This window comes from Crocuta crocuta, unplaced genomic scaffold (assembly GCF_008692635.1).
Source record: "Crocuta crocuta isolate KB4526 unplaced genomic scaffold, BGI_CrCroc_1.0 scaffold10, whole genome shotgun sequence".
Taxonomy (NCBI): Eukaryota; Metazoa; Chordata; class Mammalia; order Carnivora; family Hyaenidae; genus Crocuta; species Crocuta crocuta.
In genome coordinates this window covers 6111268-6136008 of record NW_027527551.1, presented here as the reverse complement: position 1 = coordinate 6136008, position 24741 = coordinate 6111268, and the positions used below count along the sequence as shown (strand labels likewise).

The window sequence follows — 24741 nt, the reverse complement described above, 5'->3', positions numbered from 1 at the left end:
GTTTTTTTTTAAACCTGGAATCTTCCCCTTGTCATTTTATATCACAGAAGGAATAGGATGACTTTTCATCTTTAGAGCCCCTATAGGATTTTTTTCAGTAAAATTTTTAAGCAGAGAAGAAGTAAACATGAATCTCAGAATTAAGAACACATTTGCTCTATTCCTTATTTGTTGGCTTGGGTGGCAGTGACATAAAATAGAACAGTTGAGTTCAAATTACGTAGGTCTATTGGAAATAACAACTGTCAAAAGTAAATAAATGGGCCTAATAAATGTAAAAGCTAGGAAATAAATCTCTGGTAATTCAGGGGCATAATTTTAGAGAATGATGACAGTGACATGAAATAGCATGTTTTATACAAAGGCAGTAGTGAAAATTCTTGGTGACGTCTCATTCTTATGTGTTAGACTCATCCAGTTTATTTCATATACACACTTAAACAACTATAGATTGATATAATATCAAGTTTAGTTGAACACGAAGACATAAAAAAGTTGGTTTTTTGACTATTATTATGGGTTTCGTCTATTCTTACCAAAACATGGCAGGTTTTCGGTTTTCTTTGTATACCATATAAGACACTCTTTCATTACAATCCTGTGGGTTTTGCCTCATTTGACCTTCTCACTGCAGGAGTTAAAAAAAGTACATGGCTGTTTACAATCAGAAAATAACACAAATGTCATAATTGGCCTATTGAAAACAATCATTGTCATTTTCAGTATAAAGCCACTTGTGAAAATGAATGCAAGATCGTTGAAGGTCTTTTACACTCTGTGACCTTTAGTAGTTTTCAGTACCATTGATTTCCTTTTGTCAGACAAAGCTCATTATCTTGAAAATTGACTAATAACTAGGCGGGTGGGTTTATGAAACCCATAAAAGAGGAATAGTAAGAAGTGAAGTATTCCTTTTTCTTTCCACTAGGAGAACTTTTCATTTAAACTAAATCTACAGTAAGATCTTTGTGTAGCATTTTCAACGTATCTTCTTAGCTCCCTCTTTAAGAAAAACAGTCCTTAACCATGGGTACCCATTAGTATCATCTGGGGATCTTTTAAAAACACAAAGGATGCCCGTCCCTAGGGGTTCTGATTCAATTGGGTCAAGTATCAGAATTTTTAAAAAGATCCTCAGGTGAGTTTAATACATAATCAGGGTTGAAGCCACTGGTGTGTGGTGATTCTTAGCGAGCCCAGTCCATAGACCTGCAGAGCAGGGTTGAGTATACAAATGATGAAATGGGTGTGATCTAGCAGCATCTGAATACCGTTGCAGGAGACAGCGCACATTGCTGAGAAGGTCCTCCGCAAGTACTATAGGTGAAAGTTTTGCTTATAAGAAGGAATAAAGGAAGTGAGCCTCAGGTTTTTTACATATTATTAAACATTCCATGGAGAAATTGCAGCCCATTGAACATTTCATGAAGACTCTATTGAAACTAATACAATTGTCATAAGAACTATAGTACGCATGCAAAAGGAACCTTATATTTACTTTATTAATATACATGATTTCAGCTAGAGACAAGAACATTTAAGGGGAGACTAAAAAGTCCACATTATACTAGTCCAAAAATTTTGTAATACATTATAGAATGTATACATGATCATATACATTACAGTACATTAGTACATTAATGTATACGTTACGAAGATTTTTCTTCCAATTAAAAAAATGATACTACTACCAATATTGGTTCATAAACCAAAGCCCACCCAACTCCGTGAAAATAAAAGAATAAAACAATAACCTAATAAAACACCTCTGTTGACAGTAATCTTACAGGTCACAATAATACTCATACTTGGGGAGGGCACCTTTACTGAATGCTTTACTTGGATCATTGCATTTAATCCTCACAAATCCTATGATGTGTAAATTTTATTATTATGTCATTTTCTAGGTGATGGGCTAAGATTGCCAGCAGAGGCTAGATCCACACTTAGGCTCTCTGAGCTCAAAACCCCTCACTTCTCACTGCTTTGCCATCTGCCTCAATTGGGTAGATGGCTTTTTTCTCAATGGTTTTTCTAAGAATATGAATTATGTAGGTGATGGTGATTTTGTCGGCCTCACAACCCCTCACATTTACGTAGTTTTCATTTGCCGCATGTCTTCTCATTTGAACTTCCAGTTTACTTTTGGACGTCATGAGGCTCAAAGAGGATAAGCGACTTGTCCAAGGTTTTTTGATAAGTGGTGAATTGAGTGGTGAAAAGGCGACTGCTTTGAATCAGAACTCTTCCCGTGACAGCACTCCATCTCTTTTGCTCATGCTGAGCTCTAGAGTAAACTTTCATGTACTTCTGCCGAGACATTTTCACATGGTTTCCCCCTTTACAGACAGCCAAATTTCAGTGATCTTGACCAGTTTATGCCATTGTTGTCATCCTCGCCACCATCAACTTGTCATCCCGGATTTCCCCGTAACTATTTGCGATGTCCCAGTAGCTATCCTAAATGCTTATTACGTGTCTTACTCCCATTTTACAGAGGAGGAAACAGGGTTTTGAGGCAGAGAGGGCCAGGAATTTGCCCTCAGACTGACTTGGGTCCCAAACACAAGACAGTCTGATTCTGAAACCTATGCTCTTAATGACTTTACCGTACTACCTAAATCCAAATTGTATTAGGGCAGGGGAACAAATCATTCATCCATATTATTCCATTCGTGCCCTAAAGATAGTTTTTTCCAGATATCATTGTACTTAACAAATTCATCTGGCAGGATGCTTGGTAATACAGTGGGGTTGATACTTGTCACCTGTTTGGGGCTCCTGGTCAACTCCCACGTGACTCTGTATTGCAGCCTTCTGTAGTCGTAGCTTTCCTGGCATGTAAACTATTACTGAAGGGGAAACACTCGGCAGAGAATATAGCCTAAAAGTACTTCTGGCTTTTTATAAAATAAAATATTTTAGCTGGTCTGCAGTGCTCTGTGGAAACGCTGTTCATGGTGATCCATTCTGAAAGATGCTAGTTCAAAACAGCCAAGCTTTCCAGACTACACAGAAAAAAATATCTGTTTTAGCTACAGTAATTGAAAGAAACGCTTGTATTTTGAAAATATCACTTGGTAAAGATAATATATACATAAAGGCAGATCATTACCACCTTTTATCACTTTATAGTTGAACTCAGTCTCATTAGAATACGGTACAGATATTACAACATAAGCATTACACTTGCAAACTCCCTCTCTGCAGATTGTAATGAGGTCCAGAGGGGAAACTGACTTGGCTGGGGGATCTGGAGATTTTTTTAATGAAAGAAAACTCTCATTATACAGATAATATACCAAATATGGGTAGTTACTACTCCACTGAAAAATAAAACTCTACTTTGTCACAGTGTATGATTATTTCCAAGAGAATGTTTATAAGGGAATATTCCAAAGTTTGGGGAGAGAATAATGGCTTTATTTTTCTCTAAAAGTGATACATGCACAGTATGAAAATTTCCATTTGTACAAAGAGAGGTTCAAATGAAAGCCATAAATCACCCAAAGTCCTACCACCTGCAGTTAATCAGTGTTACTATTTGCTGAATATTGCCCAGTATCTCCATACCATGTAACATGAAGTTAGAGGACTGGGTTGGTGACAAAAACAGCTCTTGAGAAACAAGATTATATGTGTCTCAAAAAATACTTGAAGTAATTTAAAGGAAGAAACTGATATGAAACTCAGAGAATTGCTGAACTTAAGATACATGTTTCTTTACTGTATGAGCTGTTCCTTCCTGAAATTAAGGAAAAAATCTCTGAGGTATATCACTAGATTAGGATAATTTTTTACTTTCATGTTTGGGATTTAGATTGAACCGATGGACTCTCTCTCTAGTGTCTAACTTTTTTTTTAAATTTTTTTTTATGTTTTATTTATTTCTAGGAGAGAGAGAGAGACAGACAGACAGACAGACAGACAGCGTGAGCAGTGGAGGGTCAGAGAGAGAGGGAGTCACAGACTCTGAAACAGGCTCTAGGCTCTGAGCTGGCAGTCAGCACAGAGCCCGACGCGGGGCTCGAACCCACAAACCGCAAGATCATGACCTAAGCGAAAGTCGGACGCTTAACCGACTAAGCCACCCAGGCGCCCCTGTCTAACTTTGTTTTTAAAGGAAGATCCATCATGAGTGAGAAAAATTTGACAAAAATGGTGATCTAAATCTACATCTCCAAATCTATTACTTTTCTGAGATTTCCCTGAATTAATATTTATTTCACTAAAAAAAAAAAAAAAAACAGGGGTGCCTGGTTGACTCAGTCAGTTGATCACCTAACTCTTGATTTTGGCTCAGGTCATGATCCCAAGGTCATGGGATTGAGCCCCGCATCCGGCTCTTCACTGAATGTGAAGCCTGCTTAAGAGTCCCTCTGCCCCTCTCTGCCACTTGCGTGGGCTCTCTCTCTCTCCAAAATAAAATAAAATAATTAAAAAACAAAAATATTCCTGATACTCTGTGGATAAAGCATTAGGATTATGATTACAGATTCCATCCTTGATTAGCAGACCCTCTTAATTATTTTTAAAACGTTTCTTTCTCCCACTCTCTCCCTCTCCCTCTCTCTCCCTCTCCTTCTCTCCCTCTCTCCCTTTCCCTGCTTCCTTCTCTCCCACTTTCTCCTTATATTTGAAATGATATTCTTTACTCAGTTCACTTTCATATTTAGACTCATTAATACATTTGGGAACAGAATCTATGAAGAAATTGATATATTTTAAATTACCTTATAGTAGAGTTAAATCCTAAAATTCACTGAATCCAGCAAACAAAAGCTAACATGAGTGGATAACTCCCAGAATATCACCTTTCTTTTTGGAAATAATTAAATGTACATCACTGCAAAATTTTCCATCCTTCTGAACTTGATCTCCTAAGATATATACACATTTGGTCATGTATGAATATTTAATATTGTCACCTTTCCACTTCTTATGGAAGTGCATACAACCATTCAAAGAAACAGGATTGCCTTATAATTAAGTTTACAGTTCCAAGAATTTGACATTAATAATCCTTAAAAAGCCATCTTCTGCCTAGATGACATTTAATAACAATAGTTTGCATTAAAACCTTGGTAAATGTATTCCAAATTTATAGCATATATTTCAAATAAAATAAGAAATTTGTTAGACATTATAGAGCTTAGAAGTATGGAGTTCTGTTTCTTCCAAATATGTATAAGCTATATTTTTAAGTTAAATCTGAGTGAAGTCTTATAATTCAAGCACTCCTTACAAGCTCTTTGCCCAAACTGGTGTTAATTTTGAACAGATGAAAAGTACAAACATAACAAGCTTTCATTTTTAGAACTTATTACAGTTCTATCCATTTTGCAATGTGCATGTCTTGCTTTCTAGATCGAATATAGTGGTAACAGGTATTAAGAAGGATATGATGTTTTATCGACTGGAACAGAGGTACAATGAGAGAGCATTCCTTTGCCTTACTTTTTTAGTTCAAGAAACATTTTGCCATTGTGGTTTTGGTCAAAATTTTTAAATATGTTCAGTTTTAATGAAGAAGCAATAGCTGTCTACCTCCATGGTTCTTTTCTACTCCAATACAATGATGGATTCTAAGGTGTGGCCCAGACAACATTTTGTGGCTAATTATGACTTATTGCCACCAACCAACTGAACAGTTTTGTATTTTGATCAAGTCCAAAAGCTTAAAGAAGGAAAAAGGACATGAGGACATTCATTACTTAATCTCTTGCCAAGCTTTCTGTGTGCTTCCCTCAGCTACCGTGTGCCCAAAGCCTATCTTTCTGTCCATATGGCCATCTCTTTCTTTGATGCCAGTTGCCCTGTGGAGACCCCTCCAAATGAGCCCATTTGCTAAAAGATTTAGCAAGAGGAGTTGGCCACACTGTCTTCAATACTGGGCCCTGCTGTTTCATTTCCTGGCCAGTTCCACCCCATCCAGGTGACAGCCGGCCTAAGCATCACTGCGTTCATTTCCAAGCACAGGGAGAATGTAGTCCTAGTGGTGGTTAGAACTAGCATGTGGATTAAATGCTCTGCTCTTTTACTGTCTATACAGAATACCAGGTATAAAGTACCTACTTGTTCAAAACATCTGCAGAATTATTTGAACATCTAGAAATAATAGGCTTGGCATTTTTCTGTTTACAGTCATTGGCTGCAATTAAGCAGTGAGAAGAAAGAGGCTGGAAAATGGGATCACTGCAGGTGTCTTATCAGCAAAGGTCTTTTCCAGCAGTTTCCCTCTGGATTACCATTTAGAGTTTACATATATATAGGAGCCTATTTCATAGCAAAGGAAACTCATGGAGTAGTTGACTAGGACATGTCATCTTTAAGGTCTCTGTGCATGTTTAACGTTTTTTATGACATCAAATCCCATTATGTTTCTCTGCTTTGATGACAAAATGAGGGAAAGTTAAAGTGGGAAAAGTTACTACTGTTTCTTCTTGTTAGCTCTTTATGGTGTGATATTTCGTTGGCCTGAAAAATACAAAGAAAATTGGAGAAACTGGCTATAACTGCTTTGTGGACACTGGGTTGTAAAGAAGTGAGGTTTTTGGAGCCTCTAATCCTTTACAGAAGGTAGTCAAGTATTGTAGTCAATTACTGGGAGCTTACTGAAAAGTAAAGTCAACAGCATATCATTTTTCAACAGTCCTTTCAATGAAATGCTGATGTTATCTACAAACAGGATTTTCTCACTTGGCCTTTTATAAAGTAGCACTTAACTTATCACATAGCAAGCGGTGCAGTGCTGCCTGAAATCTTTACTGGACCAAGATGGACTATAAATAACCACATTTAAGAATATGGTGCAATAATGCAGGTAATGGTGCACAATTTATTGCCATTTCATGTTATCCACTTATACCACACTTTGCCTTATAAATAAAATATGAATAACTGTACCACTGTCTTTCAGTTCGTACATTTTTAATAAACTTTCTGAATACTGCATCCCTACTGGATCATGTAATTGACTACATTTAAAATGGTTTCCTAAACCAAAAAAATCTGGGCAGCAGCAAAGGGCTTTCTTTCTAGAAATTTGATGCAGCATTTTATTTCACTTAGCTAGTAATTCAAGCCTTGTATCACTTCTGTTTTTCTTTTCTGTTCTTGATTGGATTATGGAAATTAGGATAGCACTGATTTCTGCATTTGAAATTAGGATTCTTCAAATCTTCCAGATCACCCCTGACTAAATTAGTTCCAGGTGAGTTCCAAGCTGCAGTGGGTTCCCCCACCTGTGGTTTGGGGACTAAGAGGAGATCACTAAGGCCAGTCCATTTATCAACCGATAGGATGTGCTGATCTCTTATTTCAAAACCGATGCATTGCTCCTTGGTTTTCAGCAAAGTAAGTTTGGTTTTTGCAATTGACAAAGCAATACAGTAATTTACAAAGACCAAGGGGTGGGGTGGAGTTAATTTGTTGCAGTTATAGAGTTGCTTACATTTTTTTTACTTTGGTTCTATGGAAACTTTATTCAAATACCCATTTTTTTGGATCAGCTGCTATAACCTTCCTACACAAGTTTACATCACTCTAAGCAGAATTAAAATGTGAAAAATCATCATTTACACAGCAGATTGGAACACAGAAATTCTCTTCTCTGATCACACTTCACCGCTTCCTACCCTTACCACTGAATCACCACGGGCCATTTGCTGTCACTCTGACCACACATAGCCATCGCCATTCCCCCAGCACATCAGTTTCTTGGCTGCCTGTCATTCCCAGCCTGAGTCCAGGTTGCTCATTTCAATTCTGTCCTCTTGATCTTCATCTCTGCTAACCATGCTGCTTGTGCAGGTTCTATACTGCAAGCCTATCGACTGGATCCACTAGAGATCCTTGGCTTTAGCCAAACCCTCTTTACTTTCTAGTAGTCCTTTTATTGATTCCTTTTTGAATTTAGACTGTATTTTTCTAGATCAGCACTGTCTTATAGAAATATAATGTGAGTCAGTACGTAGAAATTTTAAATTTTCTAGTAGCTTCTTCACTAAAAAGTAAAAAGAGGGGCACCTGGGTGGCTTAGTTGGTTAAGCGTTTGACTCTTGATTTCAACTCAGGTCATGAGCTCACGGTTCATGAGTTTGAGATCCATGTAAGGCTCTGTGCTGACAGTGTGGAGCCTGCTTGGTATTCTCTCTCTCTCTCTCTCTCTCTCTCTCTCTCTCCCTCTCCCTCTCCCTCTCCCTGAATCCCCCCTCTCTATCCCTCTCCCTTTCCCTCTCTCTCTCTTAAAATAAGTAAACAAAATTAATAATAGTAAAAAAGAAAAGAAAGTAAAAAAGAAAAACAGGTAAAATTAATTTTGATAATATATTTAATACAACATATCTAGAGAACTAGCCCTTCAACAACATAATCAATATAAAAAGTATTATATGTATAATCTACATCCTTGTTTTGGACTAAGTCTGAAATCCGATAGGTAGTAAACCGCACATCTCATTTGGGATTAGTCACATTTAAGGTGGTCAGTAGCCACATGTGGCTTATCACTACTGTATTGAACAAGGCAGGTTTGGACTTTTCCTAAACTCTTCAAGCCCCACCCTCCTCCTCCTCAGTCTCCGGAAGACCTCATAACGCATTTTTCTTTCTTTTTTTTTTTAATATTTTATTTATTTTTGAGAGAGAGATAGAGACAGCATGAGCAGGGGAGGGTCAGAGAGAGAGGGAGACACAGAATCTGAAGCAGGCTCCAGGCTCTGAGCTGGCTGTCAGCACAGAGCCTGACACGGGGCTTGAACCCACAAACCGTGAGATCATGGCCTGAGCTGAAGTCGGACGCTTAATCAACTGAGCCACGCAGGTGCCCCCTCATAACGCATTTTCCAGGATTTGAGTAAATCTACCTCAAGCCACTTTAAGCCACTCTATGTTGTTCCTTTCCCACCTCCACACACATCTGTAGCCACACCCATGCACTTCCAAAATGTCTCTCCCTCTCTACCGATTCTTTTCATTCTTTTCCCTTCTTTGAAAAGAAAGAGCTATGACTAATCCCATCCTTTTGCCCCTTCTCTGAGATTTTGCTCAACCAAATCTCCCTTCTTTCCAGAATCCTCACTCCTCCCTTTCCATTAATATCCCCAGGCTATCCCCCAAAGGTTTGCTTTTGCTGCTACTTGCCCAGACTACCATTGTATTTGTCATCATCTTCATTACTTTGAACTTCCCACCATTTACTCAACCCTTTACAATATGGCTTCCATCCTCACTACTGGCCAATATTCTCTGCCAAGTTATGAGTGACCTTCCAGCCTCCAAATCCGGGGTCCTTTCTCAGTTATCATTTCCTTTGTCACGTTATCAGCATCCTCCACTGTAATCTACCCCTTTGTCCTGGAAAGTTTCCTTCTTCTTGACTACAGTAACCTCCACTGTTGGGGTACCCATTCTGACACTCAGACGGGACTCCTTTAATGTGCTCCATTTATTCCTTTAAATCTTAAACTATGGTTTCCTTCTCCATTGCCTTTCTTAGTCTCTCCTGTCATGCGGTTTCATCCACTTTTGTGGCCTCAATCATCCTTTCTACTCATATTCAGCCCTCCTTACTAAATTTCAGTCTTGCGTTTCGAGTTTCCTACTGTACATATTCATCTCAATATCATTGGAATATGATATTACTGGCCATTTAACTCAGGGCTACTGTGACAAAGCCTAAAGAAAACACAAATCATTTGGTTTCAAAGCTTTAAAAACTTGAGGAAGTACTGTAACTGTCAGCTTCATCTCACCTGTGATCCCTAGCCCGTCTCTGCCCTGGACTGTATCAAAATGCCCTGCTTTGATGTCATCATGTTAGAACCTGGAGGTTTAAAAGCAGGTGTCTGCTTTATCCCAAACCAGCTCACCCTCCAATTTCCTGTTTTTGTCAGTGATACTAATCGCTCAGTCACCCAGCCTTGAAATGTTGCCTTCACCCTTAATTAGCTCTTCCTCCTTTCTCCCACGGCTAATTAGTCACCATTCTTGTTGACTAATCCTTCATAATATTTCCCTTCATCCACTCCATCTCCTTAACAAATTGTTCGCTACATTCACAAACCATCCCACATGCTCTTTCATCAATTCCAGCACCGTCCCTTCCTTAAACTCAACTTTTGCCACCTCCAGCAGCACAAAATGTATTAACACTGATTCAGCAGTTTGTAAGTGAACGTTAGTCCTCCCAGCTAGATCTTAAGTTCCTTAAAAGCAGAAACGGAATTGTGTGAACTTTTCGTTCTTGGTTTCACTAGATGAATAGGTGACCAATAACTGTTTACTGTTGATAATGACATGTTGTCACCTAAAAGTTTGTTCCACTTTCAATATCTAGCTCTGGAAGCAGATTTAAATAAATCAGCTTGCCCAAATTAATTTTGCATACTTTGGGGGAATGTTTAGCCTATAACCACATAATGCAAGAGAGGCAACTGTTTTGTTCTGGAAGAAGTATCAAACTTAGGGTTTGATCTTGCTTCTCTCTTTATTCAGTACACAAGTCTCTTAACTTTTAGCTTCTTCATCTGTTATACATAGGCCTGTCCAGCGGAGTTGACTGTGAAGTGTAAATGAGATACTATGAGAGGATGCTTTGAACATTTCAGAATCTACACATATAGCTTATGATGTCAAAAGAGTATTCAGAATAAATATCCCATTGATGTTGTAAGATGAATCTTTTTTTTTTAATTTTTTTTAATGTTTTACTTATTTCTAGGAGAGAGAGAGAGAGAGACAGCGTGAGCAGGGGAGGGTCAGAGAGAGAGGGAATCACAGACTCCGAAATAGGCTCCAGGCTCTGAGCTGGCAGTCAGCACAGAGCCCGATGCGGGGCTCGAACCCACGAACCGCAAGATCATGTCCTAAGCGAAAGTCGGACGCTTAACCGACTAAGCCACCCAGGCGCCCCGTAAGATGAATCTTTTTACTAACCTCCTAATTAGAAACCTCCAGAAGTCTTTTTTTAATTTTTTAGTTTTATTTATTTATTTTTTTTGGGGGGGGAGGGCAGTGGGAGAGAGGCAGAGAGAAAGAAGGAGATACAGAATCTGAAGTAGGCTCCAGGCTCTGAGCTGTCAGCACAGAGCCCAATGTAGGACTCGAACCCATGAACCATGAGATCATGATCTGAGCCGAAGTCAGATGCTCAACTGACTGAGCCACCCAGGCCCAGAAACCTCCAGCAATCTTAACACGTTGATCGAAAGACCTGCTGTATATGACTACACCAAATTAATTTAGTTGACAGTTCACACTCTCTGCCCATAGTTTCTTCACATAAAGCCCTTACCTGGTGCCTGCCATTCTTGGCTTTTTAAGCAGGTATCCTGATGGGGCGCCTGGGTGGCTCAGTCGGTTAAGCATCTGACAGCTAACCTGGAGCCTCTCTTCAGATTCTGTGTCTCTGTCTCTCTCAGACCCTCCCCTGCTCATGCTGGTCTCTATCTCTCTCTCAAAAAAAAACAAAAACAAAAACAAAAAACATTAAAAAAAAAAAAAAAGCAGATATCCTGAGATTCAGAAGGCTTTTCTAGAAGGATACACTGTTTTTAACAAGTGTTAAACGACTTATCAAGTGGAGGTTCGCTTGATAATAGCAGTTTATATTTTCTTTGTCTGAAAGCTTCTTTCAGGGTCTCCTGTGACCCTTTCATATCATCTCAGAGGTAGGTAAGCCCACCTTATCTAGTATTAAAGAGCACAAATCATCCTGCCTTATTGTGTATTTGTTTCTAAAAGTGTCTGCCATGTGAATCTAGAGGTGTCATAAAACAGAAGATTACAACTTCTGTGTGGGTGGATTTTCTTTTCTTTTCTTTTTTAACAATTCATTGATTTTGAAATCCCTGGGACCTAGCACAAAGCCTGGCACTTAAAACAAAGTTCTTGCTCCATAAACACTGAATAAATGAATAAAATGTAAAAGAGGCAACACTACAGATAATGGTGATGTTTTAGTCTTTTTATTCTCCTTTCACCCCCCTCCCCAACAGAATAAATGCTCGGAGGCTCCGGTTCCCTAGGGGCCTTTAGCCCTGCTGGTCGGGACTTCCCTCAGTGTGGTGCTCCAGATCCATCCAGCCACAGGGGGGCGCTGGGCTTCTGGGAATATCCCTTCTCCCACTTCTATCACTTACCCTCAGGCCCAGGGATTTCTTGTCCTGTCTTCTAAAAGAGCCATTCCTCTTATCTGCCTGAAAAGGATTATTACTTTGGTATTCTGGTCTCAACAAACTCTTCTAAAACAGAACATAATTGGTAAGCTCATTTGAATTTTACTGTTAATGACAAACTGCTCTTCAGTGCATTATCCCCTTCCGGGACCTTTCCAATAACAATAATTTTTTAAAAAAAGATAAAAAAGGATAAATCGAAAGATAAAAAGGACTAACCTAAGGGAGTGAATTTCTAATAGTAGAATGTCAGTCAGTGTGACTGGTGATTGGGCCTGGGAGAAGAGAGGGGCTTTAGAGCAGCCGTGCTTTTCCTTTGCCCATGGACACCTACTTGTAGAAACAGCCCCACGCAAGAGAAGAAAAACCTTTTGTTTAGCACCAAAACATGCTTGTGATTCTCTCCTCAACTTCCTACATCACAGAAGTGCTGTAAGAGAAAAAGAACAAATTTTTGCCCAACAAAATGGCAGACGACTCTAACTTGTGTGTTAATGTCTTTGGTGGACCAGGTCGCGGTAGATGAGGAATCAGTGGGGATGGATGACAGATCAGCTCAAAAGTAAATTCTCTCGGGGCACCTGGGTGGCTGAGTCAGTTAAGCGTCCAACTCTTGATTTTGGCTCAGGTCCTGATCTCACAGTTTGTGAGATCGAGCCCCACATTGGGCTCTGCAATGTGGAGCCTGCTTGGGATTTTCTCTCTCTGTTTCTGCCCCCCCGCCCCCACTCTCTCTCTATCTGTGTCAAAATAAATAAACTGTTTTAAAAAAGTGAATTCTCTCTCCAGCTTCACACTGCTGAGATATCCTCAGCCTGTTATAAAAGAGGCCCCACCCCACCCCCTAAGTCCCTGATTTCCTCTCCAGCCAGCCTGAGGTAAAACTGTTGCGGAGGGTTAATACTTTGCTCTGCAACACTCCTTATATCCCCTCTACAATGTCAGAGAGTTGTCACAGGCTATGTGACCTTTTCAATACTGTTCCTTCAGCTAGTTGCATACCTGTATATGATGGGAGCAGCTCCCTGCTCTCTTCAACCTGGTCACTTCCATTTTCCTCTGAGAAAATGACTGGTATCTAATCCCTTACTAAACCCGCTGCCTTTGGGTATACCACTCAGGAAGCTGGGAGTGTAAGCAACTGCCATTTTCATTCAGGTGTGAGATGGAAACTTTGTGTCTTATTTTCTCTTTCTGAAAATTTATCCATGTAACATTCTATAAGAACCATTTGTTGCAACAACATGGATGAATCTTGAGGCCCTTATGCTAAGTGAAATAAGTCCAACGGGGAAAGACAAATACGGTACGATCTCATTTATATGTGGAATCTAAAATAGCCAAACTTGTAGAAACAGTAGAATGGGTGTTACTGGGGTTAGGAGGTGGGGGAACTGGGGAGATATTGTTGACCGGTGGGTACAAACTTACAGCTAGAAGGTGAGTAAATTCTGGAGATCTAATGCACAGCATAGTGATTATGGCCAACAATTCTGTATTATAAACGTCAAAGTTGCTAAGAGACTGGATCCTAAGTGTTCTCACCACAAAAGAAATGATAATTATGTGCCATAACAGAGGTGTTAGTTTAATGGTCTGCTGGCCATCATATTCCAGTATTTAAATGTATCCAATCAACGTGTTGTACACCTTAAACTTATGCCATGTTATATGTCAATTATATCTATATACTTACTTAAAAATTTTTTTAATGTTTATTTTTGAGAGAGAGAGAGCAGGAGCAGAGGAGGGGCAGAGAGAAAGGGAGACACACTAAAGCAGACTCCAGGCTCTGAGCTGTCAGCATAGAAACTGACACGGGGCTCGAACTCACAAACTGCAAGATCATGACCTGAGCTGAAGTCAGACACTCAACCGAGCCACCAAGATGCCCCAATTATATCTCAATTTAAAAAAAAATTTGTGACTTACCTAATTGGAGAATAAATCTGCATACATTCTCCAGCAAGGCTTCGATGTTTTTTCATAATCTGGTGACCAGAATATGGAAAATATTTACATTTTGTACCACATTTGAAGCACCATGGCTTTTTTTCTTTTGAACTTAATTTTTTGTTTCTAAGTGAAAGAGGGAAATAACTGAATGAGAGGTGTGATCTAGATTTTTACAGCTGTATTCCAGATTTTTAAATCACATAATGGGAGCAAATCAATTATATTGTACAAAATGGTCTAATCCAGATGTCAGCTTTGGGGATTCTCGAGACAGCTACTAACTCTTCAGTTTTGCTGGCTCTGGAAGCATGCCGGGTCTTTATTCAGAAACCTTTGCCATTGGCTGGGGTCTCTGGACGTGCCTCCATGCTTCTGAGGGTACTACTTTTCCGGAACCTCTCTTTTCATTGTTCCTGCCCTTTCTGAGCCGTGGGGACATGCGCACGACTGCTATGCACATCTCCAGGGCACCATTAAGACATAAGCTTGTCAGCAGGGCATCAAGATGCACGCAGTCCGTGCCTTCCAGAGAAGCAGAGCAGGTAGTTCAGAGTGCTCTGAATTGGTTTCCAAGTCACAGATGGTATGCCCCAACGAGATAGATGCTTGCAGAGGTATGGGCGCTGGAGACTCACCAGCCTTTTCTTATCTGCAAAGTTATGAACTGTCCTCAGGGACAGAAGGAGTCTTCCAAACCAAAACACTTTGACAGCCAGTGCCCTGGCCAAAGCCCTGTGTGTGCTCACTTGGGTTTAGGAATCCTGTGTGCAGGTGAGGANTGCCAGGGCTGTGTGTGCGCGTGTGGGTTTTGTCTCCTCCCCACAGCCATTGACCTGCTCTACTGGCGGGACATCAAGCAGACTGGGATCGTATTCGGGAGCTTCCTGCTGCTGCTCTTCTCCCTGACCCAGTTCAGCGTCGTGAGCGTCGTGGCCTACCTGGCTCTTGCCGCACTCTCGGCCACCATCAGTTTCCGCATCTACAAGTCTGTTTTACAAGCTGTGCAGAAAACCGATGAGGGCCACCCTTTCAAGTGAGTACTCCCGCCGGACCAGTCCTTCCCCAGCCTCTCACGGGGCTCCTTCCCTCTGACTGTTTCAGCCCCTGGGCATTTGGGTGATGTGTCTCTGGGACCTGACAGATATCTCAGAGTCTCTTTAATATCCTGACTTTAAAAAAAATTTTTTTAATGTGTATTTATTTTTGAGAGTGAGAGAGAGAGAGCATGAGCCAGGAAAGAGAGAGAGGGAGAGGGAGACACAGAATCCGAAGCAGGCTCCAGGCTTTGAGCTGTCAGGACAGTGCCCTATGCAGGGCTCGAACTCACGAACTGTGAGATCACGACCCAAGCCAAAGTCAGACACTCAATCAACTGAGCCACCCAGGTGCCCCTGCCTTGACTTTTAATAGCTAATATCTTTGATGAATTTCTAAAACAAACTCAGTTATCCCCATTTAACACTTATTGCTGTATTGAGTTTTTATATTTAATTATTACTAATGAATTAATGCATATTTAATATAACTATATTACATAAGCTTATTATTTCATGATTTATATTTGATTATTACTGATAGTAATCATAATCCATTATATGTGTACACTGTTTTATAATTTAAGGAGTGGTCAACAATTAATCCTCCCAACCCTGTGAAGAAGGCAGAGCAGTGTAATTAATCTCTATGTACAGGTGGGAAAACTGAGGTAGTAAGAAGTAAAGGGACTTCATAACATAGAGTCAGGGCTGAGTATTTGGCCATAAGATTTCTATGGTCTCTGGAAGCTTAATACCAAAGGGCCCACTTTCTGAGGAGTACAAGTTCACGAATAGTCTTATAATGTGCCCTCCTCTGCATTTTTATACTAGGAAAATCTGACTAGAATGAACATTAAAGAGGAGGAATTATTTTTAAGGCCATTACTAAGGATGCATGAAACAGGGCAGAAGGAGATAACACTGACAGCTGCCTGCCACCCAACTCCACCCCAGTCTGTCTCGTGACTCTGGCTTGTGAGCCCAGGGAATTTCAGCACTGACTGTCAGAGTCACCCCCGCCCCTCCCCTCCTGCTAGCTGGCCCTGGAGTGCAAGCTATACTACAGGTGTCCTCAGCTCCTGTAATGGAGGGGACACTTCTGAGTCCTGGATGAGTCTTGTAGATGCTGCTGCAGATGGCTTCTGGGCCACACCCGCTAATTCACCAGGATGCCTCTAAATCCTCCCTGGTTCACCCTCACCGGTAAGCTGAATGAAGACCTTAGGGCACCAAGCCGTTAAAGGTAGAAAAGATGCCTGTGGTTGGGGAACAGAACGGAAAAGACTGAGTATCAGATCTCCCTTCCCAGCCTCTGCTTCCTGGCTTTGGTGTCAGTTACAGTCTAAGCACTCTTGCCCTTGGGATGTATTTGGCTTTCTTCTAATGCAGAGTTAATGGGTCATCTGGGCTATCACTTGCCTATACAAGTTCCCATCCCAAAGGGGGAAAAGCATAGAAGTGAAGTGTCTTCATACCAGGGTTATACCATGCCTACCAGAGTTTACAGCTTCAGAGACCTGCTCTACTCCAGGTTCTGTCCTCAGCCATCCAAGAAAGGCTACTTTCTTTCACATTCTTGCCCCTCACGACTGTCATGTTCAGTTAGCTCAACTACGTTAACTTCCTTTAGGAGACAAATTTAAAGTAAAAAATCTTCCCTTTGGTCGAATTGTTTTTATCAGTAAAAGGAATATCTGACTAAGAGCACACTTTGGGATCAAAACTTACTATCTAGACAAATCAGTATTTTTCTGGGTTTTTTTCCTTCTAAAGAGTAGGAAAACCATAAGATTTCAATGTAAGCTCTCTAAATTCAACCCAAACGCTACTTTACTTTTTTCCCCTCTCAATTTGCAGACTAGATAGGCACTGTAGAACTGTAGAAATATCCTCTAGGTAGATGACATAGTGCTGTCCTAGAACAGAGGAAGGGAAGGAGTGAGGAAGGATGGGTGGGCCCTCTGTGGGGAGCATGACCAAACAGGAGGGTGGGCTACATGAGGAGCCTGGTTTATCTACCCATAATTACATTTCATCATTTGAATAAATGAAAATTGCAGTCACTAAAAATATTGCTCTTAGTAAAAACTGTGAGCTTTTGAATATGGGCCAAGTCTCTTGAATTTTCAGAGCTCTCTAGATAAAACCTGAGGGTGTTTTCCAAAATGTAAACATGAAATATTAAAGTTGTGATGATGAACAATAATTGGCTGCTTAGGATTTTCAGATACCTCAATTATTTAAAAAATATATATAATCCATCTCCACGCAACCAAGAAGAGATGAGGACTTTCATGACCACCTGGTGGATCAGGGATATGTGGAGAATGCAGCCAATGAGCTGATTCTGGACTGACTTCTCCCTGGTCCCAGACAGTTGCCCTGAATCATCTGCTCACACTGTGATCCTGTCTTGGGGACACAGAAAGAGTCATGGCACACCACTAATGACTGTACTTCCCAGGTTCTCCAGTATTCTGGAAGTGGGGGTGTGTAGTGCCCTGCAGCCCACGGGCTGGCGCAAACCCCCAGAGGTGACCTGACTGTCATCAGAGTGGGAGGAGGACAACCCAGCTGTTTCATGATTACCTCTGATGGCGTTCTCTGTGGGGATGGTTTGTTGACAGGACCTACCTGGAGCTCGAGATCACCCTTTCTCAGGAGCAGATCCAGAAGTACACAGACTGCCTGCAGTTCTATGTAAACAACACGCTTAAAGAACTGAGGAGGCTCTTCCTTGTCCAGGACCTGGTGGATTCCTTAAAAGTACGGTTGCTGAAGCCATTTGCTTGACAATCTTGAGTTTTGTTTTCCCTAAAGGTATAATGTAAACCATCACATAATGGAGAATAAGAAGCAAGTGCTAATTACATTCTAGAGTGAGAAAACCTCCGGCTGTGTGGTCCCATGGAGCTCATCCAGTCCAATCCCCTCATTTTACAGACACCAAAACTGTGGTTCAGAGAGGCTAAGACACTTGCCTGAGGTTGCCCAATGAGTCACTGGCAGAGCTGAGATCAAACTGAGGGTCACACAGCTTCTAATTCTATACTTTTTACAACATACCAGGTTGTTTCTTCATACCATTTTCAGTCCCTTAGCCAATTTCCTAAAATTAGTTTGTTAAGAAATCTAGTTTTAGAAATGTGAAACATACATATGCTTTTTTCATGGAAGGAAACTCTGGACTCTCCTAATGTTGAGACATCCAAGTGTTCTTACCAGTTTGGGCTGTGAGACTGAGCCTCGAAAGCGTAGAGGACGTTGGGCACCTTGGGTGTCATTCCTGGCACTCCTCGTTGAACTTACTAGGTTTCTTTGAACGAGCTGCTTTCCCCGCCCTGTGGTGTATGTAGAAGACTGAAGTCAATCGGTCATGATTCCGCAGAGCCTGAGCGAGGTTGTTGTGAGTTCCCTGTGCTTCCGGAGTGCTTTGTGCACACACTGAGCAGGGGACTTGACACAGGGGCTGCCCACCAACTGTTTGAGGAAGGGCAGAAGGAAAAGTGAGTGACGTGGCTTGGAAGATGCTCTCCCAGAATAATATTACTTTCCAAGTAATGACTGAAGAGGGATACCAGGGAGATGATAATTACTTACCCAAGGGCTTCTAAGATGATATTTCTATTTGTATTTGTAATGTAACAATATGGGCTAGAACAGAGGTCAGCAAACCTTATCCGTAAAGGGCCATATAGTAAATACGTTAGGCTTTGCAGGCCACATAATCTCTGTCACAGCTACTCAGCTTTGCCATCATAGCAGGAAAGCATCCAAACACAATGCATAAATGAATGGCTGTGGCTGTGTGCCAATAAAGCTTTATTTATGAACACTGCAAGTTGCATTTCATATCATCTCCGCATATTACAAAATGTTGTTCTTGCTTTGGTTTTATTCAACCATTTAAAAATATAAAATTCATTCTTAACTCACAGGCCCATAAAAAAACAGGCCAAGGGCCATAGTGTGCCGACCCCTTCCTTATTATTTCATTGAGTCCTTCCAATCTTATAACAGAGATGTCCAAAAGGTTCTAAGAGAAGTAAAGACTAGGTTCGCTTTCAGTAATTCTGTGTTGAGCTTTAAATGCTTACATTTCCTGTTGAAACCATGGTGTATTTTCCCCTCCATTTTTAATCTAAAAAAAAAAATCAGTGAAATAAGACTCTCCTCTGTTCCAAGTGGGTTTAGAAGCTCTGATAAAGATCTCATCCTTCAGTTTGCAGTCCTGATGTGGCTCCTGACTTATGTTGGCGCGCTTTTCAACGGGCTGACCCTGCTGCTCATGGGTAAGGACAGATGAGCACGTTACGTCTTCCTTCACACTCTCTATGAGCATAAAGCTTCCTAGGCTGTTAGCTGTGAACTTGCTGGGGTAGAGTCCTAGAAACAAACACCGCGTAGTACAGGGCATTTCCCTGACCATTATAGTTCAATTAAAGAGTGTATACATTAATATGAATAATAATATATGTATAATATACTATACATGAATAATGAATCGCTTAGTTTGAAGTATATTGTTTTCTCTTGAAGCACAACTGGTTTTATTTGGTTTCTAATATAGATCTGTTTGCAATAGGCAGTTAGGGACAGAAATTCATTTTCATTGTGGGAAGGCACAGTCCATCACTCATTTCTGGAATGAGTCCAGGAATAATGGCCTAATGTCTATAAAGGGCTCAGCATCCCTTTGTTTTCTTTATGGACTGTCCTGCCATCTTTTTTAATTTTTTTAATGCTTATTTATTTTTGAGTGAGAGAGACAGACAGAGTGGGAGCGGGGGAAGGACAGAGAGAGAAGGAGACACAGAATCTGAAGCAGGCTCTAGGCTCTGAGCTGTCAGCACAGAGCCCAACGTGGGGCTAGAACTCACAAACCATGATATCATGAGCTGAGCCAAAGTTGGACACTTAACCAGCTGAGCCACCCAGATGCCCCAGTCCTGCCATCTTTTAGCTAGAATGCTAGCTACCATAAAATAATGCTACAAGATCACATAGTTATATAAAAATGCATCTAAAAGCTTATTCTCACTGATAACTTTCAGAATATTAATACTGTATTTGTTTTTCATCCCAGCTGTGGTTTCAATGTTTACTCTACCTGTAGTGTATGTTAAGCACCAGGTAAGTCCTATGTGATGTCAGCTATTGCCTTAAATTTTGACCTTGTGACCTTTGGACGTGCTCATGATTTCTTCCTCTTTGTAGGCACAGATTGACCAATATCTGGGACTTGTGAGGACTCACATAAATGCCGTTGTGGCAAAGTAAGTTACATAATCCAATTCCTAAAAAGGAGAGACTGTCTTAGGCAGGCATTTGTGTGGATTAGATTGGGGTAATAAAAGGACAATAAAATAGTAAGTTCATTTATGATCATTCACTTATTGGAGTCAGACATTTACACCTTTCCCAGTCATATTATTTCAGAAAATTAAGTATACGTTTTAAATCTCTCAATCAAATAAAACTTTCAGTGGTTTACTTCCGGTATGATGATGAATGAGTTTTAGTGAATGAATGATATTATGCTTTATCTGGAGACTGGCTCATGTCCAAGAACAAGATGGGTTGGAGGAAAGAAGGAAACCTGATTCAGAAAACTAAAATTAATTTATAACAGTTTAATTGAAGCAAAAACAATCCAGTTAACAAATATTTTCAGTCTTTTAAACAATAAAGAGCACTGATTTTTAAACCACTGAAATTATTTTTAAAACTGGAGACATTTTGTAAATCTGTAATACTAGTTATATTTTCTATTACACCAGTTGGATTCAGTAAGTGTGTGTGTTTGTTTTTATCTAATTAACATCATTACTTTTAATTTTTTGTTTTTTTTTTAATGTTTATTTTTGAGAGAGGGAGAGAGCTTGAGCAGGCAAGGGGTGGAGAGAGGGAAGCAGAGGATCCAAAGTAGGCTCTGTGCTGATAGCAGTGAGCCCAATGTGGGGCTCAAACTCACAAACCGCAAGTTCATGACCTGAGCCAAAGTCGGGCACTCAACCAACTGAGCCACCCAGGAGCCCCTTAAATAGACTCTACTTTATGGTTCCTTTGTGTGTTAGGAAATAAAGGTTCCAGTTATAAGTATCCACAGCTAATGTGGACATTAAACTTAGTTTTCCATAATTAAGTAAATTAGTGTTTGTAAAGTCATCTCCATCTAAACCACCTAAAATGATAGTTTTTATGTCATCATTTTATTACTGATTTTGTTTTAATCGAAAACTGCCCTTGGCTTCAAAAGGAAATACATGTCACAAAAGGGCTAGACTTGGTTGAGATTGAACTCCCTCTCCTAACCTTAGGATCATGAGCCATACTTCAGTGGTGGTCAGAATTAGCAGGAAGTATGTTAGACAGCCACAGATGTATAAACAACACCAACAAATAAGAGAAAACAACTGCTTTAAAGTTTCTCTGCTAGTCTATTTGCACATCATCAGTTATGATTCTCTCCTAAAGAGGAAGAGTGTTGTCTTGTTTTCATTTGTTTTGTTTTACTGTGTACTGTTCATAAGTCTTCCTCTTAAATTCATGGTGAATTTGGATCTAGATCAGATCTGCAGCACATTTCAAAATCCCTGAAATTATCTCCTTGGACCCAAATGCAACTAATGCCTCATGAAAATCAACAAACTGATAAAGTATTCATTATTTTGTATGAAGGAATGGCACCATGGGACCCAGATAGGTCTTAAAACAGACCTATAGAATTCGAATTTCTAGGATTGGGGACCTGGAATCTATATTTTAATGAACTCCCCAGGTGACTGGTGGGACTTTTTGGCAATTAGAGCTGTGTTTTGGGGAACTATAGCAACACTGAAATAGGAAGGAGAACACCAGAATAGGAGCTTAGAAACTAGAAGATAGAAATTCTCATCTAAGTTGTCCAATACTTAATTTGGGGATCTTAAACAAATCACATCTACTGACTTTTTATTTCGTTGATAGGTTGGTTGGTTCCAAAAAGAGACATGCCTGTAATGCCCCAGGTTCCGCATGGAATAGGCACAGAGGGTAAAAAGATGAATGAGCCAATCCCCACCCTTATAAAGCACTCAGCCTCTCAGTGCGGACAAAACCGTAAAGAGAGAAATAAGTATAAGACCACATAAGAACTACAGTGGAGTTGAATAAAATGTTAAGGTCAGAGAGATAAGGAAATAACTGTTAGTACCTGGAGGGATAATGGAAATGACATTAAATCCTCACTAAAATGAAGGCCTTTGTCTTAGTTCACTAAGAACTAAATTCTGAGTTTTTCACTAACAGGCCACTGTAACAAAGTACCATAGACTGGGTGGCTTATAAACAATGGAAATTTATTTCTCACCATTCTAGAGGCTGGAGGCCCAAGATCAGAGTGCCAGCACGGTCAGGCTCTAATTAGGGCCTTCTTCCAGGTTACATACTTCTTGGTGTGTCCTCACATGGTAGAAATGGAAGGGAGCACTCTGGGGTTTCTTTTATAGGTCACTAATCCTACTCATGACCTCATCACGTCTGAAAGGCCTCACCCCCCTGATACCAACACAAAGAGGGTTAATTTCAACATAGGAATTTGAGTGAGGGGGCAGGGGCGGGGGCAGGGTGGAGGACACAAATATTCTGTCTGTGGCAGCCTTGAAGGATGGGTAAACATTCATATGATGGATGATGAGGGGAAAGACATTGCAGGAAGAAGAAATAACATAAGCATGAAAATGTAGGTCATGTAGAAAATAGTGAGTCCACCAGTGTGTCTAAAGCTTAAATGAGTGGAAAGATCAACTGGAAAGAGTCTAGAGAGGCTCAGGTCAAGTATTGAATGCTCTAAGGAGTTGTGACTCTGTCCCAACAGGAAATGGACAGCCCTTGATGTTTTTATGCACAGTATGTGCACACAGATGTGGACACTATGACACTATGAGAAGAGAATCAAACAGGAGAGTAGAGACGTGATCAGGTCAGCTAGGAGACTATGGTAATTCACTAAAGGTGATAAGGGTCTAGGCCTGTTAAAGTGGAAAGGAGAAATGGCAAAGAACCTCCAATGTATGAACATACATGTGCAATGTAATTGTTAATTAAAATTGGAAATCAAGACTGTGAAGAGGAGTAGAAAGAAAACATTACCCATAAGGACTAATGTGGTTTCTATAACCGAGCTTCATTCAGATTTGGCTCTGAGCTTCTCGGTAGCAAGCAAAAAGAGAAACTAGGTACGTTACGTCAATCTTATTATCAGAAAGGAAGTAACAGCAGTTCTTCAACAGAACTGTTTGGCCTGACAATAAATCTTGAAGGAAATTTCTTGGTGTGGTCTTACCTCTAAGTCTCCTTCGCCTCTGAAATACTGATCCCATGTTAGAATAATTCCCAGCAGAAGAACTCACATCATTTTAGTAAAACAGTTAAGAACATGATCTTTGGAATCAGACTACTTTGAGGCCATTTCTGGCATTTTTAACTATACGAGCTCATCATAAATGTTATTTGACTCTCTGAGCCTTTTTCCTTATCTGCACATTACTAATGTTAAATACTTAACTCATATGGTTGTTGGGGATTAAATGAGATAATATCTGTAGAGTAATTTTACTTGGATTGGACAGAAGACACAATAAGTATTAGACATCACTATCAGCTTATTAACTGCCTAGAGATTGGTTGAAGAGGAGTGTGGGGGACCGTCCTAGACCCAGTCCAGTAGACCTCAGGGCCACTCCCTTCTCTATACGAAGTAGATGGACAGAGCCTGTCCCAGTCATTTCTGGGTCTCAGATGCACAGAAGTCAGTCTCTGTTGTTGCATAGGAATATGTTCATACTTCAGCATCTTTTGGAATATTAGGCTATTTGATCAGCTAGCTAATTAAGGCAACAACACATAATGAAGTCACAAAATAGTTCTGTTAATAACACTTTTGACTTACTGTTTTTTAATCTTGTCTTTTTAGGATTCAGGCTAAAATCCCAGGCGCTAAAAGGCATGCTGAGTAAATCGATATCCCACCAGGGACTGGACACAAACCAGAATGTCTGGAGTGGTAACACCTCTGTTCTTACATGTTACTGCAAACTGATTGTTTCTCCTCCCCCCCCCCCCCCCCCCAGTACCATAATCTTAGAGACAAACTTTAAAACAGCTGTTTTTAGGCTGTTCCTGTACTCTTAGGATATTTGAGTCACTTGTGTCAAGCACTAAAGTATAGAGAAAAGTGTATTAGACGTGGTTTTAATTTTGTGTTGCTAAAAAAAAAGTGCATGATGGTGAGAACCCAGCTTATTTTGTCTTCCTCGGTGTTCTCCTCCTCCTCTCTGCGATGCTTCTGTAGCTTCTGATGTTCCCCGTGGCTAGGCCCTTCCTGCCGAGCGCACTGATGCAATAGTGGAAATCGCTTCTATGTCCTTGGGTTGCTGGCTGGATTAATCTTTAATAACAATATATAGAATTGTAGACTGATGTTTTAGTGTTTTTCCAACACACAACATAAAATAAAAACAGTCGACCGTACTTATGGTAATCAGTTTTGTATAACTTAAAATAATTAAATACATGAATAAATCCTC

The 24741-nt window shown here is 40.3% G+C and overlaps 1 protein-coding gene across 1 annotated transcript in view; it reads left to right on the top strand.

Moving 5' to 3' along the window:
• RTN1 (reticulon 1) overlaps nt 1-24740 on the top strand; it is a 25970-nt gene extending 1230 nt beyond the window's left edge. The window contains exons 2-7 of the mRNA XM_077769407.1: nt 14961-15168; nt 17800-17938; nt 19395-19464; nt 20259-20305; nt 20390-20448; nt 24129-24740. Coding sequence (XP_077625533.1) covers nt 14961-15168; nt 17800-17938; nt 19395-19464; nt 20259-20305; nt 20390-20448; nt 24129-24171 — 566 coding nt within the window. The 3' untranslated portion in view covers nt 24172-24740. The remainder of the gene's footprint in view (nt 1-14960; nt 15169-17799; nt 17939-19394; nt 19465-20258; nt 20306-20389; nt 20449-24128) is intronic.
• The last annotated feature ends 1 nt before the right edge of the window (nt 24741 follows it).